The sequence below is a fragment of the Lacerta agilis genome, chromosome 9 (assembly GCF_009819535.1).
Source record: "Lacerta agilis isolate rLacAgi1 chromosome 9, rLacAgi1.pri, whole genome shotgun sequence".
In the NCBI taxonomy this organism is placed as follows: Eukaryota; Metazoa; Chordata; class Lepidosauria; order Squamata; family Lacertidae; genus Lacerta; species Lacerta agilis.
The window spans coordinates 52,473,700-52,488,334 of record NC_046320.1 but is presented as its reverse complement, the minus strand read 5'-3'; the positions used below and the strand labels follow the sequence as shown (position 1 = coordinate 52,488,334).

Sequence of the window (14,635 nt, the reverse complement as noted above, 5' to 3'; positions counted from 1 at the left end):
AGTTGGTCTCTGAGCCTGAGGTGCTACTGGAAGGATTTTTTTTTATTTATTTTTTTATTTGGACTGTGTCAGACCAACACAGCTACCTGCCTGAATCTACCTCACAGGGTTCTTGTGCCTTAAGATCCCCATAGATGGCTCTTTCCTGCATCCCACCCTGAGGACACTTGCCCTTTGTGGTGATGCTTGGAGAGGACCCTCTCTGTGGTGGTCCCCTATCTGCAGAATGCCCTCCCTTTAGCTGTGCAACTGGTGCCAGCCTTGTTCCCATTTTGGAACCATGTCAAGATTTAAGGTTATCCACCTGGGCAATTTAAGGATGGCGCTGTGGTCTAAACCACTGAGCCTAGGGCTTGCAGATCAGAAGGTCGGCGGTTTGAATCCCCACGACGGATTGAGCTCTCGTTGCTCGGTCCCAGCTCCTGCCAACCTAGCAGTTCGAAAGCACGTCAAAGTGCAAGTAGATAAATAGGTACCACTCCGGCGGGAAGGTAAACAGTGTTTCCATGCGCTGCTCTGGTTCGCCAGAAGTGGTTTAGTCATGCTGGCCACATGACCCAGAAGCTGTACACCGGCACCCTGAGTGTCGCAACCCCAGAGTCGTCCGCGACTGGACCTAATGGTCAGGGGTCCCTTTACCTTTACCTTTACTGTTTGACCTGCTTTGCCACTGTTGTCCTTTTTGTTGTTTATTTAGAATTGTATTGTGTGGGGTTTTTAAAATATATATATATATATACTGTATAGATTGCACTCCAATCTACTATCTGTATAAACAGAAAGGCAAATTTTATATTTTAAAAATAGGAATTGTGAGAATAATAGGGTATTATTATATTATATTATATTATATTATATTATATTATATTATATTATATTATAGCCTTGTATGCTACTCTCAGCGATTTGGAGGAAGGTCAAGTTTTGGTTTTTAAAAACTTTTTTTAAAAACTTATTTTGCTCCTTGCAGTGCACAGAACTTAAATGTTACAGTTGCTGCTTAACAGAATACAAAATGTTTTAATTGAGTGAAGGGAATATATGTATAATTTTGTTCCAACCGTAAAATAAATAAACACAACCTTGTAATCATAAAAGGCCTTGCAACTGAGCATTGGATTGAGCCATAAAAAAACATTGACCTCTATCTGGGTTAGTTAATCATGCCCTGAAGCATGAGAATAGAGATGTTCTCACCTTGCCTTGCATGACAATGACTCAGGTGTCCACTGCCCATCAAGTGTAAAGATATGCAAAGTCTCCACCTACTTCACCTAAAGGACAGGGTGTGCAGAGGGTGGAGAAGCAGAATTAAAAACATGCATTTGTTTGTTTTCACGTGGATAAAAAGGTGCCTTATATATGTTAAAAAGAAAGAGTTGTAAAAATGAGGGAAAGATAGGCAAGTGAGCCTACATGCTCCCAAAAGGGCCTTGCCAGATCTATCGGTCCCTGCTGTTATGCCATGCCCTGTGCTGCAAGTCTCTCAGGTAACAGGTGTCTGGTTCCCTAGTCAGTGTAACTAAAGGATGACTTCATAGGGGTGGAGCCCTGCTAGGCTGCAGAGGTGGCAGTCAGGTGAGCCAGGTAAGAAGTGGAACTTTGAGCAAGACAGCTGATCCATTGAAGAAGCTGCTCCATTCACCCAAGCAACAAGCAGGCAAACACACCTCCTGCAAGGGAGAACCAGCTTAGCTTTTCTCTTCAGTCAGGTAGGGTGGGACTCCCCCACCACCTCCACACACACCCATCTCCTTTCTTTTCCTGGTCTGGTCTGGAAATGGACACCAAAGAGCCACTTGGGAAAGAAAGTGGGGGGGCCAGGAAAAAAAACTTGACCTTCATAAGGCACAGGCTGTACATGCTGGAGAGGAGGAAGACAGACACGGTGGTGGAGAGTCATATTTCTGGAGACCACAACAGCTCTGGGACTTTGAGGAGGAGTCAGTCCGACAGGAGTGAATACAACCAGAAATTACAAGGTAATAAAAATGAGGAGAGGAAGGGCTTGAGGCTGCAATCCTAACCCTACTAACCTGGGAGCCAGCCTCATGGAATTCAGTGAATCTTTACTTCTGAGTAGACATGGCATTGTGACCCACATTTCTGAAGTACTATTGGAAAACAATTCCATATTTGCATGATGGTGTTAGCTATGACGGAAGGTGGTGAGCAAGTTAGATGTGGTGAGAGCTGGTGGAAAACATTTTTTATGAAATAGATCTTATTAAGCATTTGCCGGTATTATTGCTGTTGCTTTTGTAAGGTTCTTCACTGTAGCATCACTAAGCTAGGAAATACTTTGAAGGGAACCTAGTTCATCTCACGTTGAGGGGAAGTGTGTGATTAAATGCAATTTTGCAGCATTATAACTGCCCTGCTGCTCCTGCTGTAACACTTTGTAAGTAACACAAGGGGCAATTTTAATGCATTGAAGGCATGCATTGAAATAAACAGACAGGGTGAGATATTTTGTATGCAGCCTTAAATAGTAGGAAGTCACCTGTGAATGTTTGTCTTGTGGGGGGGGGGGAGAGATGCTTTGGTTTGGTTATTTTCTTGTTTGGATTATGAACAGGTGATCTGAGACAACATACATTTTCCACCCCTGCACACCCCTGAGGCCACCCATAAGTACAATGACATTTTATTTTACACATATATATTCCCTTTGGGCAGAAGGGTGTGTTTTCTCTCTTGCAAACTGCAATCCCCAATGCTATTTATTGCACAGCTGTCTCCATGAGTTCAGCAGAACTCTGATCTCCCAAAGTGCAGGGGGAGGGACACAGTTCCTAGGACTTGTAGCAGATTTGAAATAATGAAAATAAAGTGCCGTTTCTGAGCAGGGGGGGGTGGGGATACAGAAACATCTGTGCACCATGTAAACGACTTCCCAGACAACTATACTCTAAAAGAGAGCTAGGCTATACAATAAACACGCCAGTTCTATATATGCTTACCTGTAAGTGTCCATAGGATTATCAGCAAAATGGTTTAAATAACTACAGTGAAATTTCTTTTTGCCTCACTGGAGGAATGCAATCTGTAAAACTACGCTGGTAATACGGAACAGGTTTGGTTATGCTGCCCTAAGGCCATGTCCCCATAGGCTTTCAACCCCCCCCCCCTTTCCAGGGAGAACAAGATCTCTGTGATGAACAATAGTCCGTGTTGTTCTTAGTCCCCACTCCCTTCCTCCAGCCCTTTTAAAGGGTACTGCAGACACGGCATTTCCTTATATGCAAAGGCTACCTGGCAGAACGCTTCGGCTGCACAGAACATTCTTCGCAACACACAAGGAAACAGCATGTGTGCATTTGCTTGGTTTGTCAAGGCTATGTTGCTCTGCCAAATATACAGACCAAGACCCAGTGCCAGGAGTGTTTTGCCCACCCCACCTTGCACAACACCTATTCAGTAATTCCAGGACGTACTTTCATGTCATATGATCTAGTTCCTGGTGAGCACTAAATATGCCCCAGAGAGCTTACGTGCCCGTTGGACCTGGCCCAATTTGCATGGGAACTAGATTTCACAACTTTGCCTAGCCTGTTAGTGGCATTTTGTAAATTTCTCTCGTTTGAGAATACGGTTGACCTTGCCATTGAAACATTAGACTTTACACTGCAATGCTACGGTTCTATGATTCACAGTGAGCTTGCTTTATTGTTCAAAGAGCATTGCCTATCAGGGCTGTCGTTCCATAAAAAGCGAGTCCAGTCATTCATTTGATCACATGAAAAATCAAATAGCCCCATAGTTTGGGTTCCCTTGATCAAGATGCTCCCAGTGGATAGTTCCCTGGGAAAGGAAGCCTCCCTCACTTCCCTCACTTCTGGCTTCAGTTGCTGGATACCAAGAGAGGACAAGGAATGTGGACGTTATTGCTCCTTCTCTGTGCTCCTCTCACTGCTCGCCTAAAGAGGGCCTGCACAGACAAGCCAGGAGGGGGAACAGCAGAGCCAGGAGATCCCATGGATTTGGTATTGGTCCCCCTACTGGGGTGTGATTGGCTCAATGATGCCAATCCCCAATGGCCGACTTGAAGTCTCAAACATATAAGGGCTCCATGAATATGCATATAGGTCGAGGGGCGGAGTCTTCTGCTGTATACTGCTCTGCCATGCACATCCCATTGTGTTCAATGGTGCTTTAAATACTTGCATTTTAAAAGTAATGCAAAACAACATTTTTTAAACCTGTGGCCTGATTAACCGGTGTGCCTTTTTTAGTCAATCAAGATGTTTTCAGGCTACAATCCTACACATGCTTCCCTCTCAGTTAAGTAACTCAATAAGGGCTTGCTTTTGAGTTTCTATAGTATATACCTGCGTAAGATTGCACTGCAAATCCAGTTAACAAGTGGGACTTTCAGCAAAATGTTGCAATGTCTTGTTCCGTGTCTGAGCCAGCCAGCAATGCCCTCTTCAAGGAAACTCCATTCCATCCCCTCCCTCCAACAGACACTTAGCCCTCCGTGCCCACTGAGCATGCTCAAATTTGTTGCTGGGTCCCTGCTTCTTCAGATGGTACTAGTTGAGGGTGGTGTGTGTGTGTGTGTGTGTGTGTGTGTGTTGCTGCTGCTGCTGCTGCTGCTGCAAAACTTTGGGATTCCCCTCTCCAAGTCAGAACCATTTTGGTGATATAAGGATTGGCACCTGCAGAATGAGCTGGCTGTATAGAAAGTTGCAGTTCTGTTATATATGCTATAATATACTTTGTTGCCTGGGTCATCTCTCCAAGACACATAGACAGAAACACACACACACATACTTGGATAAAAGTCAGATCCAGTAGAATTAAATGGAAATTTGCATGATTTTACATGAGGTCTCAAAAAACAAACAAACAAAAAATACACCCCACAATGCTGGTCATTGCAATACTAACTTCTCTGCTTAGGTGGCTATAGGATTTTTTTCCCCAGAAGGAAGAGGTGGACAGGCAGATAAGTAAAACACTGGGGGATGGGGGAACAGGCTAGTTTCTCACCAGAAAAAAATAAGACAAATCATGCTTGTATATTTTGCCTCATATCTCATGTTCTACAAATGATAGAAACTTGCTCTGCATCCCATGATTCTTTGTACTGCATCTCCTCCTCCATCCGCACATCTCTGAAAACTGGTGTTGTTATCTGTGAAATATTCCTTTAGAAAGTTTATCCTCCAAGAATGTTTCTGAAATCTCTTTTCAGTGGTTTACCAATGTTGCTGTTGGACACATCTCAAACTTCCCCCTTTTTCTCCTCACTTTGACAGGTTAGTGTGAATTAAGTGGATAATCATCATCTTTGAGCTGGCAGTGCACCACAGAGGTTGGGGGGGGGGGAATATCATGGATCTGTGGGGGGTGGGGTACATGCAACCCATCAAGGCAGCGAGTTTCATCCCTAAGCTAAAGTTTGTATAGGGCGGGCCCTTTTTTTCATCTCTCAGCCCTTATGGATGCTGATTCTTTTTTACTGTTTGCCAAATTTCCTTTAACTCTGGAGATTGTCCATGCAGGTCAGTCACACTTTCTCTACAATGGATTTGTTTCCATTATTGATGTCCTGCTGCATGTGTATATATAGCCCTTTTTCCTCAATAGAATCAAGTTACAAATAGGAATACAGCAGCCTATAATGTTGAGGCTATAATTACATAGGGGAGAAACCAGCTGGTAGGTAAAAAAATTTTTTTTTTCTATAGGCTTTCATTTCTTCCCTTTTCATGTTGAATTCTTTATTAACATGACACAGTATTGTTGTTTTGGGTAAAAAAAAAAAAAGGTAAATTTAACTGGTTACAGTGACTACTGGTCTCTTGCCTCCCGAAAGAGGAAGCAGAATTTCCAAGCAGGCTCAGAAACAAACTGGTGGAATCATAGCATTGTTGGAAGGGAACACAATGGTCATCTAGTCCAACCCCCTGCAATGCAGAAATCTTTTTGCCCAACGTGGGGCTCGAACCCACGACCCTGAGATGGAAGAGACTCGTGCTCTACCGACTGAGCTATCCCATGGCCAATAGAGTTCTTTTGACACAGGTGAGAAGAGCTCCTTGGATGAAGGGCAAGATATAAATGTAATAAATAAATTCTGTGATCACAATTCTCTCGATATGCTGAAAACTCATCCCACCCCGAATTCCACCCCTGTAACTTTCAGAAATAACTATTGAAGAATCCATACAGGGATCCTTTTATGCATTGACTTCAGAAATTATCACACAGTGAGAAGAGAAAATGGTCATCTGAATCCACCAGAAAAAAAATTCACAGTGAGGATATTATTTCATATGTGCAATTTTTCTTTTTTTCATTGAGCTCTTTCAACACTCCAGAGAGCACTCGGTTAGCAATTAAAAGACTCTACGGTCAGGGAATTGAAACCAGATATTTCCTGGAAGGGATGCTTCTTTCATATCTATTGCCCAAAAAAAAAATCATTGGAAAACAAAACCCGGTGTCTGGAGTTTGGATTACCTAATCAATAATCTGTCACTGGACCTGATAGTATCAGAGTACTCTCAAATTTGGTGGCAGTTCATGAAAGGTCACAGAGACTATATAATGTTTCCTCTGTTCAAATACTCTGGAAATCTAGATACACACGTATTTTTAGAACTTCTTTATGCCGAGCAAAACACGCTCAGGCGCCATCTAAGCTATGAATCAGTATCATATCACTTTAAATGCTTCTCCCAAAGCTTCCTGGGAAATGTAGTTTGATAAGAGTACTGAGAGTTGTTAAGGATACTCCTATTCCACTCAATTCCCAGAGTTCAGTGGGAATAGCAAATCGACAGTTAAACTACTCTGAGAATTGTAGCTTTGTAAGGGGAATAGGGGTCTGCTAGCAACTCTCAGCTCCTTTCCCTAACATGCTACCAAGGTCAATGTGGCAGATCTGACCCCTGATCCCTCCCCTCCCTGACCTTGCTGCTGCACTGTTGCCAGCCCCACTGTGGCACTGGCAGCCACATCCCTATCTGCCACACACCTGATGGCATAATTAGGGGGGACAGCTTTGTGGGCCAAATTTTATCCCTGGTGGGTCACATTTGGCCTGTTGGTCTGGATGATGGGCTTGAGGGCACCCTGATCAAGTTTGCAGATGACACCAAATTAGGAGGGGTGGCTAATACCCCAGAGGACAGGATCACACTTCAAAATGACCTTAACAGATTAGAGAACTAGGCCAAAGCAAACAAGATGAATTTTAACAGGGAGTAATGCAGAGTACTACACTTGGGTAAAAAAAATGAAAGGCACAAATACAGGATGGGTGACACCTGGCTTGAGAGCAGTACATGTGAAAAGGATCTAGGAGTCTTGGTAGACCATAAACTTGACATGAGTCAACAGTGTGATGCAGCAGCTAAAAAAGCCAATGCAATTCTGGGCTGCATCAATAGGAGTATAGCGTCTAGATCAAGGGAGGTAATAGTACCACTATATTCTGCTCTGGTCAGACCTCACCTGGAATACTGTGTCCAGTTCTGGGCACCACAGTTCAAGAAGGATACTGACAAGCTGGAACGTGTCCAGAAGAGGGCAACCAAAATGGTCAAAGGCCTGGAAACGATGCCTTATGAGGAACGGCTTAGGGAGCTGGGTATGTTTAACCTGGAGAAGAGAAGGTTAAGGGGTGATATGATAGCCATGTTCAAATATATAAAAGGATGTCATATAGAGGAGGGTGAAAGGTTGTTTTCTGCTGCTCCAGAGAAGCTGACACGGGGCAATGGATTCAAACTACAAGAAAGAAGATTCCACCTAAACATTAGGAAGAACTTCCTGACAGTGAGAGCTGTTCGGCAGTGGAATTTGCTACCAAGGAGTGTGGTGGAGTCTCCTTCTTTGGAGGTCTTTAAGCAGAGGCTTGACAGCCATCTGTCAGGAATACTTTGATGGTGTTTCCTGCTTGGCAGGGGGTTGGACTGAATGGCCCTTGTGGTCTCTTCCAACTCTATGATTCTATGATTCTATGATGCCGGACTAAATGGGCCATTGGACTGGCAAATCTTCTTATGGGGGTTGGCTGTGTGGCTACAAAAGACTAAATGTGGCATGGCTCCAAGGCACCAAATGGCAATCTTTTTCAGCTGGCAAGCACATAAACCAGTGAGCTTCAGCAAACCAGGTGGTTCCATGCCTCCCCCCCCAAAGGAAATATTCAAATAATGGCCATGTGTGTCTGTGTCTTTTTAAGTGGCATGTAGCACAGCTGGGTGCGCTTTCTGAAAGTTTGCACACTTAAAAGGGCTTTTTAAAAAATCCTTGAATGGAAGAATCCATGCAGTGGAAAGACTGGAATATCCACACTCGAGGCGGCAGACCCTCCCTCAGCCTGTCCCTACACTGCCCCCAAACACACCTCTTAAAAGCTGATGCACAGAGAGTTGCTGCAGAGTTTAGAGCTGCACAACCTGCCAAGGGCTTTGCAAACACACACACATTCTCCTGCCACTCTCTCACTCAGAGAATCTCACATACACACACACACACACACACACCATTACACCTGTGGAGGTAAGTGCAGAGATTTACCTTGCATGACTTGGGAAATTGTTTGCTTCTTTACTATTGCTATTATTCTAATTTTTCCAAGATAGTTTTTTTTTTGTTGTTGTTCTTGTTGTTCGCAAAGGACACAGGTAGTTTATTTGGCAATGTCATCCCCTCGGGGAGAGCCTTGCAGGCATGTAACCCGACACCACCAAGGACAAGCAAACCACCGAGCTCCTATTGTATTGCGTAATGGCAAGGAGCCAAAAGCAAGGCTTCCCTTCCCCCCACATCCACCCTGCTGTGGATGCAAATGTCTAATTGAGAGAGGTGGGCGTCTGGTGCTTGGAATACGTGCTTTTGGGTACATTACTCCAACTTCCATGCCATTACTATCAAATTAAGAGTAGGATGCGCAAGCTCTTGACTTGGAACCTAGAAGTCCTCGACTGAGCTAGTTAGAAAACAAATCACATTATCTGCAAAACACAGGGGATCGAAAGGAAGGGTTGTCTCTTATATGGGACAAAAATAACTGCCGATTGGTGTGTTTTCATGGTTCTGAGTTTTACAAAGGTATATTTAAAAAGTTATTGTTGTATACATGTTTATATTTTGTTGTGGATTGTCCTGGGCTCCCTAGGGAGGAAGGATGATCTATAAATGTGACTAATGTGCACATAAACAAATAAATAAGAAATACTTAGTGCCTGCATCTGTCACACTGATTCTATGTTATGTTTACCTCTGAAGTTCTTTTATCCATAGAAGGTGGATCAAATTCTAAGGATTTTTCAATGCCACCCTCAAAAGTTAGTAATATTATAAAACAATGCAATTGGACAGAGATTTGATTTCCAAGGCCCCCTTTCAGTGTCAATAGCAGCACACTGCATCCAGAGAAGGGGGAACTGGTTTAATTTCATATTTTTAATTCGTGCAGTATAACATTAGGGACGTTATTTGTGAAAACAGTCCTTGTATCATTTATTTCTGTAGTGCAAAAGACGTGTATGGCGCTTTGTAAATAAACAAGACAGGTCCCTGCTCCAAGAAGCTTACAATCTAAACTCAGATTGTGAAGGAAGGGAAGAAGCAAGGAGATGAAAATGTGCAAATGAAGTTAGACCTGCTTAGGATTCATTTCATTTGGAGGATGAATCATAGAATTGTAGAGTTGGGAGGGATCATGAGGATCATTTAGTTCAGGGGTCAGCAACATTTTTCAGCTGTGGGCCGGTCCACCATCCCTCAGACCATATGGTGGGCCGGACTATATTTTTGGGGGGAAATGAACGAATTCCTATGCCCCACAAATAACCCAGAGATGCATTTTAAATAAAAGGACACATTCTACTCATGTAAAAACACCAGGCAGGCTCCACAAATAACCCAGAGATGAATTTTAAATAAAAGGACACATTCTATTCATGTAAAAACACGCTGATTCCCAGACTGTCCGGGGGCCGGATTGAGAAGGCGATTGGGCCGCATCCGGCCCACGGGCCTTAGGTTGCCTACCCCTGCCATAGAACATGCACCACGCCCCCAGAATGCGCGCCAGCCCCACCCCTGGCTGCTTCCCGCCCCCGGTGCCGGAGCATGAAGCTCCGCCACTGGTTAGGATTGTTCTATATTGCAGCCTATATGAGCTGATAGCAAACTTAGAGTTGTCCTAATGGGCTTTTCTGCTGTTCTGTGTGGTTGTGTGCGTTTTTCTTTGGAAAACAAAAACCTATAGAAAAGGTGGGTATCCTTCCTACCACTCTCATATATATCAAAATGATGTGAGTGGCTGCATTTGAAAGGCAAGGCAAGCCATGGTTTACTGTGTTGGAAACAGGCTGAGGTGATCCTCAGGCTCTTATGCTTCCTCATACTTCCCTTTGGCACAGCTGTGAGAAGTTTATTATTATTATTATTATTATTATTATTATTATTATTATTACTACTACTACTACTACTACTAACTACGACTGAACTTCACCTTGGTTTGTTTGAAAGTTGTAAAAGTTGCTAGCCCTTACTGATGTTTTAAAAAAATTGTTTAGAAAAAACACAGAAGCAGTGTTTGTTTCTTACAGAAAAAATGGCACCGCAAGCAGGGTCCTTGGGGCCAGTTGGCTCACCCCTGGAAAGTGAAGAACAGCTGAACAGGCGTCTGATGGCTAGAAGGCACAAGATAATTACAGAAATGGTCCAGACCGAAAAAGACTATCTCAATGATCTGGAACTGTGCATCAGAATAGTGGTCGAACCCTTGAGAGGAAAGCAGGTAAGGAAGTCCTGGGTTATCACAGCTGTGTTTTGGCAGGGACTGGTTTCTGATAAAGACATTGATTCAGTATTACTCTGCTCAACAACAATAAGGAATGGCGATTGAATCCACATTAAGAATTTCCTTTGCTTTTGTCCATGTTCCTCTGCCCTATTTGTATTTTTTTATTTTATGTTGCCAGAAATATGCTTAATACCCGGCTTTTGGGACAGTGCAGTGGTTATTTATTTATATAAATGTTTTCATTGGTTGATTGTAGTTTTAACTGTTTGCTATCTAGGTATTGAATTTTGCAATTTTATTCCCCAGGGCTTTTGTGAAGGTTGGGTAACAAATATGTTTAATACATAAATGATAAACAAATGTATTCATCATCTAGCATACTCCAAGAGAGATGAACCAAGAGAGAAATCTCAACCTACTGTCATAAGACACTTTGCGCTCCAGATGGTGTGGGACTCCAGCTCCTATCAGCCCCAGCCAGCACGGTTAATCGTCAGGGGTGATGGGAGTTTTAGTCCAGCAACACCTGGGGGACCACAGGTTCTCCACCTCTGGGTCAGGACATGGTGGATGTGTCCCCCATTGTTTGTTTTGCTACTGGGGGGGGAACTCCACCATTGTGGGTAGAGAGCTTTTGCCAGTGATGCTTCTGTTGGCTCTAGCCAGTCCTGGGCTCTGAAATAGAGCGTGTCACCTGTGGACCTCCTAAATCAGGCATAGGCAACCTTCGGCTCTCCAGATGTTTCGGACTACAATTCCCATCATCCCTGACCACTGGTCCTGTTAGCTAGGGATCATGGGAGTTGTAGGCCAAAACATCTGGAGAGCCGAAGGTTGCCTATGCCTGTCCTAAATGCTGAGAGGGACCTGAATCAGAGTTGGTGTAGCTAATCCTCCCATCACCCTTCTTTCAAAGGGGAACATTTGTAAAAGATCTGCTGGGCTGAAATGTTTGGTGAATCTGTTGTCTTCTGATCTGCCAAGCTTCAGATGTGTTGGTAGATCTGCCATATTATAGGCACACCCTACCTGAACCACCTGACATCCTACCTTAGGATTGCTCAAGCTTTTTCTGGATTAGACACCTTCTGAGGGTTGGGATACTTTCTTCTCTTGGCTATGAGCAGCCAAGGCAGAGTCGAGTTTGAATAGATGGTGGACAGGTGAGTTAGGGGTGGTGGTATCTAGAAAGGGGTAGTCATTCACTGTCTGGAGTGAAAACCACTGTATGTGCTCAAATGTACTGTCACAGCCTTGTCCAAGTTACATTGCTGAGGAAGCACGGGTTAGGAGCCTCTGAGGAACACTTGCCTGAGAGCAGAATCCACATACAAAGCCTGGCATTCTAGAGGTCAGGCATCCAGATGATCACAGAGCCAAGGGTCAAGATGGAGACCAAGGCCAGGCTGGGAACCACAGGCGTTGTTTCTGGCATCAGACTACTGCTGAGAACTCTGTTTAAGAAGTCTAGAACCAGCTGGTTCTTATCAGTGCCTTTTCCTCTGTGAAGGCTCATCAGCCGCAGGTTCATCCCCTTCATCCCCTCCGACTTCATCCCCTTTAGGTTGCTGTTCAGTAGGCAAAGCTGATTCCTGGCTCATGACGGGTTGTGTCATGACAGACAAGTAGGAGAGCAGAGGTGGGAGGCCATTTTCAGCCAAAGGAAAGCATTCCCTTCCAGGCCCCCCATGGGCCAGAAGCAAAATGAGAAGGAGAAGAACATGTACATTATAGGCTAGTTAGTTTCTACATACATACTGACAGACCCCTTTCTGCCTTCAATCCAAGCAAGCAAGGGGCATGATCCAGAGTCCAAGGACATGTCATTGCCAGGCAAGAACACTCAAGGAGAGTTAGAAGCAGGGCTCTTGAAGGGCTGAGGAGAGGATGTGATGTGGAAAGAGTCCTGATCTCCCACCTCTGGGCCAAGGAATATCTAAACTAGACCCTATCCCAGGCCCAGCCTGCAAACATTTGTAGGCTGGGGGGGGGGGAGCCAATGGACTATCACAGGGGGAGCTGTTATGCTTTCCCCAAGTCTCTGCAGTCTTGAGCAGATCACCAAAAGCCCACCAACCACCTTCCTTCTTCAAGCCCTAGCTGGTCCTACCAGTTTTGCGGACAATGCGATCCTTCAGCAACATTCTTTCTAAAGCACTGCACCGTTCAGATAAAGTCACCACGGCTCTGTGGACAGTAACTGTGGGGAAATACTTTGCCGAGAAGCAGAACAAGTCCCGAGGGACTGTGGTTTAGACAGCGAAGCTAATGGAAGTGCTTACTACAATTATATCTCTCCATGCAGATTTTACTCCGCCGTTCTGTTGTTCAGCAGGGGCTTCAAAGCTGTCTAGCTACCATTTAGACGGCAACATGCTGTTGTTTCCCCAGAGCTATCAAGGCAAAACCCTGTTGGGAATCCCAGCATGCTCTGCGGGCAGGAGCTTTTTCAACTGCTGGAATACAGCAGGAGTGCTGGACAAATTGCAGCTTGTCAATGATCTGCGCCACAATTGCATTCTTATATCATAGCCCACCTTGAAGCCTTGGGACGGAGCATCCACAACTGTGTCACGTTACAAGAATACCTCTTCCTTGACACAACTTTTTTGGGGGAGTGTCGGTCCAGTATAACTTTGAAACATATTTTTGATGATCAGAGAAAGCTCTGTTTAAAACGCCGACACCTAACCTGCTGAATTTTCTTTCTGTCTCTGCGTCAGTGCAGAAGTAACATGTTGGCCCTTAACTAAAATTAAGAGATCTTGTGCACCCAACAGAACATGTAAAAGAAAGTCCTTCTTCATCCAGCCCTTAGTTAAACTATGGAACGCCCTGCCATAGGAGGCAGTGACAGTCACCAACTTGGATGGCTTTAAAATAATCATAACATTGGAATTGACATCCCAGTGGGAGTAAGACCCATTGAATTCAGTGGTATTTACTTCTGAATTAACATCCTATGCACTGCATGGAGTTGTGCTGTTGCAGGGACTACGGCCAAACCTACAATTTGACAGTTGTACCCCCTGTTCGTTTCTTTTTTAATAAAGCAGCTACCAACTTATTCTTCTCAGGACAAATCTCAGGAAATCTGTTATTCTTGAATGAAGAACAGAATTTAGTTGAGACCGCTTTGAAGTTTCTTATGCGCTGAAAATGTTACTGGGCTCTGTAATCAAACATTACTCCCACTGGCAATTACTGTAGTGTATGATTGTTCCCATTGCTACAACGTGCAATTTGATTCTTTAGGGCTGTATTCTGTAAGCGGCTGGGTAAATACACAGTTCTGTTACTAATGAATACTAATGGGCAGGCATGTTTGAAGGTGCTCACCTATCTGCCAAAATCAACACTATTGTTAGTGTCATGTTCTACGATTTTTGCAGGCTGAGTCATTCTCCCTTCATCTTATAAGGCAAAAACAGATGTGGGCAAAGAAGAGCCGGGTTGTTGTTTTCGAATGATTCCAACGGAACTGTTTTTGATGGGCAGCAACTGAGAGCGTAAGAGAAACATGCTGGATCAGGCCTGGTCTTACAGGGGCCAACCAGATGCCTGTGAGAAACCCACAAGCAGGGCTTCAGCGCAATAATACACTCCGTGCTCCTGTGGTTTCTAGCAACTGGTATGCAAAAGCGTTGCTGCCTCCAACCATGGAGACAGAGCATGGCCATTATGGCCCCTCTCTTCCTCCATGAATTTGTCCAGTCCTAGGTTGGCAGCCATCACTGCCTCATGTGGGAGCAAATTCCACAGTTTAACATGTGCTGTGTGCAGAAGGGCTTTCTGTTACCTGCCCTGAATATTCCAACACCTGCCAAATTTGTACCTATGTAGGTTTAGCGTCATTAG

General features: G+C 44.3%; 1 protein-coding gene across 1 annotated transcript in view; it reads left to right on the top strand.

Annotated features, from left to right (window-relative positions):
- Positions 1 to 1,753: 1,753 nt before the first annotated feature.
- ARHGEF38 (Rho guanine nucleotide exchange factor 38) overlaps positions 1,754 to 14,635 on the top strand; it is a 47,052-nt gene continuing 34,170 nt past the window's right edge. The window contains exons 1-2 of the mRNA XM_033160712.1: positions 1,754 to 1,982; positions 10,581 to 10,771. Coding sequence (XP_033016603.1) covers positions 1,781 to 1,982; positions 10,581 to 10,771 — 393 coding nt within the window. The 5' untranslated portion in view covers positions 1,754 to 1,780. The remainder of the gene's footprint in view (positions 1,983 to 10,580; positions 10,772 to 14,635) is intronic.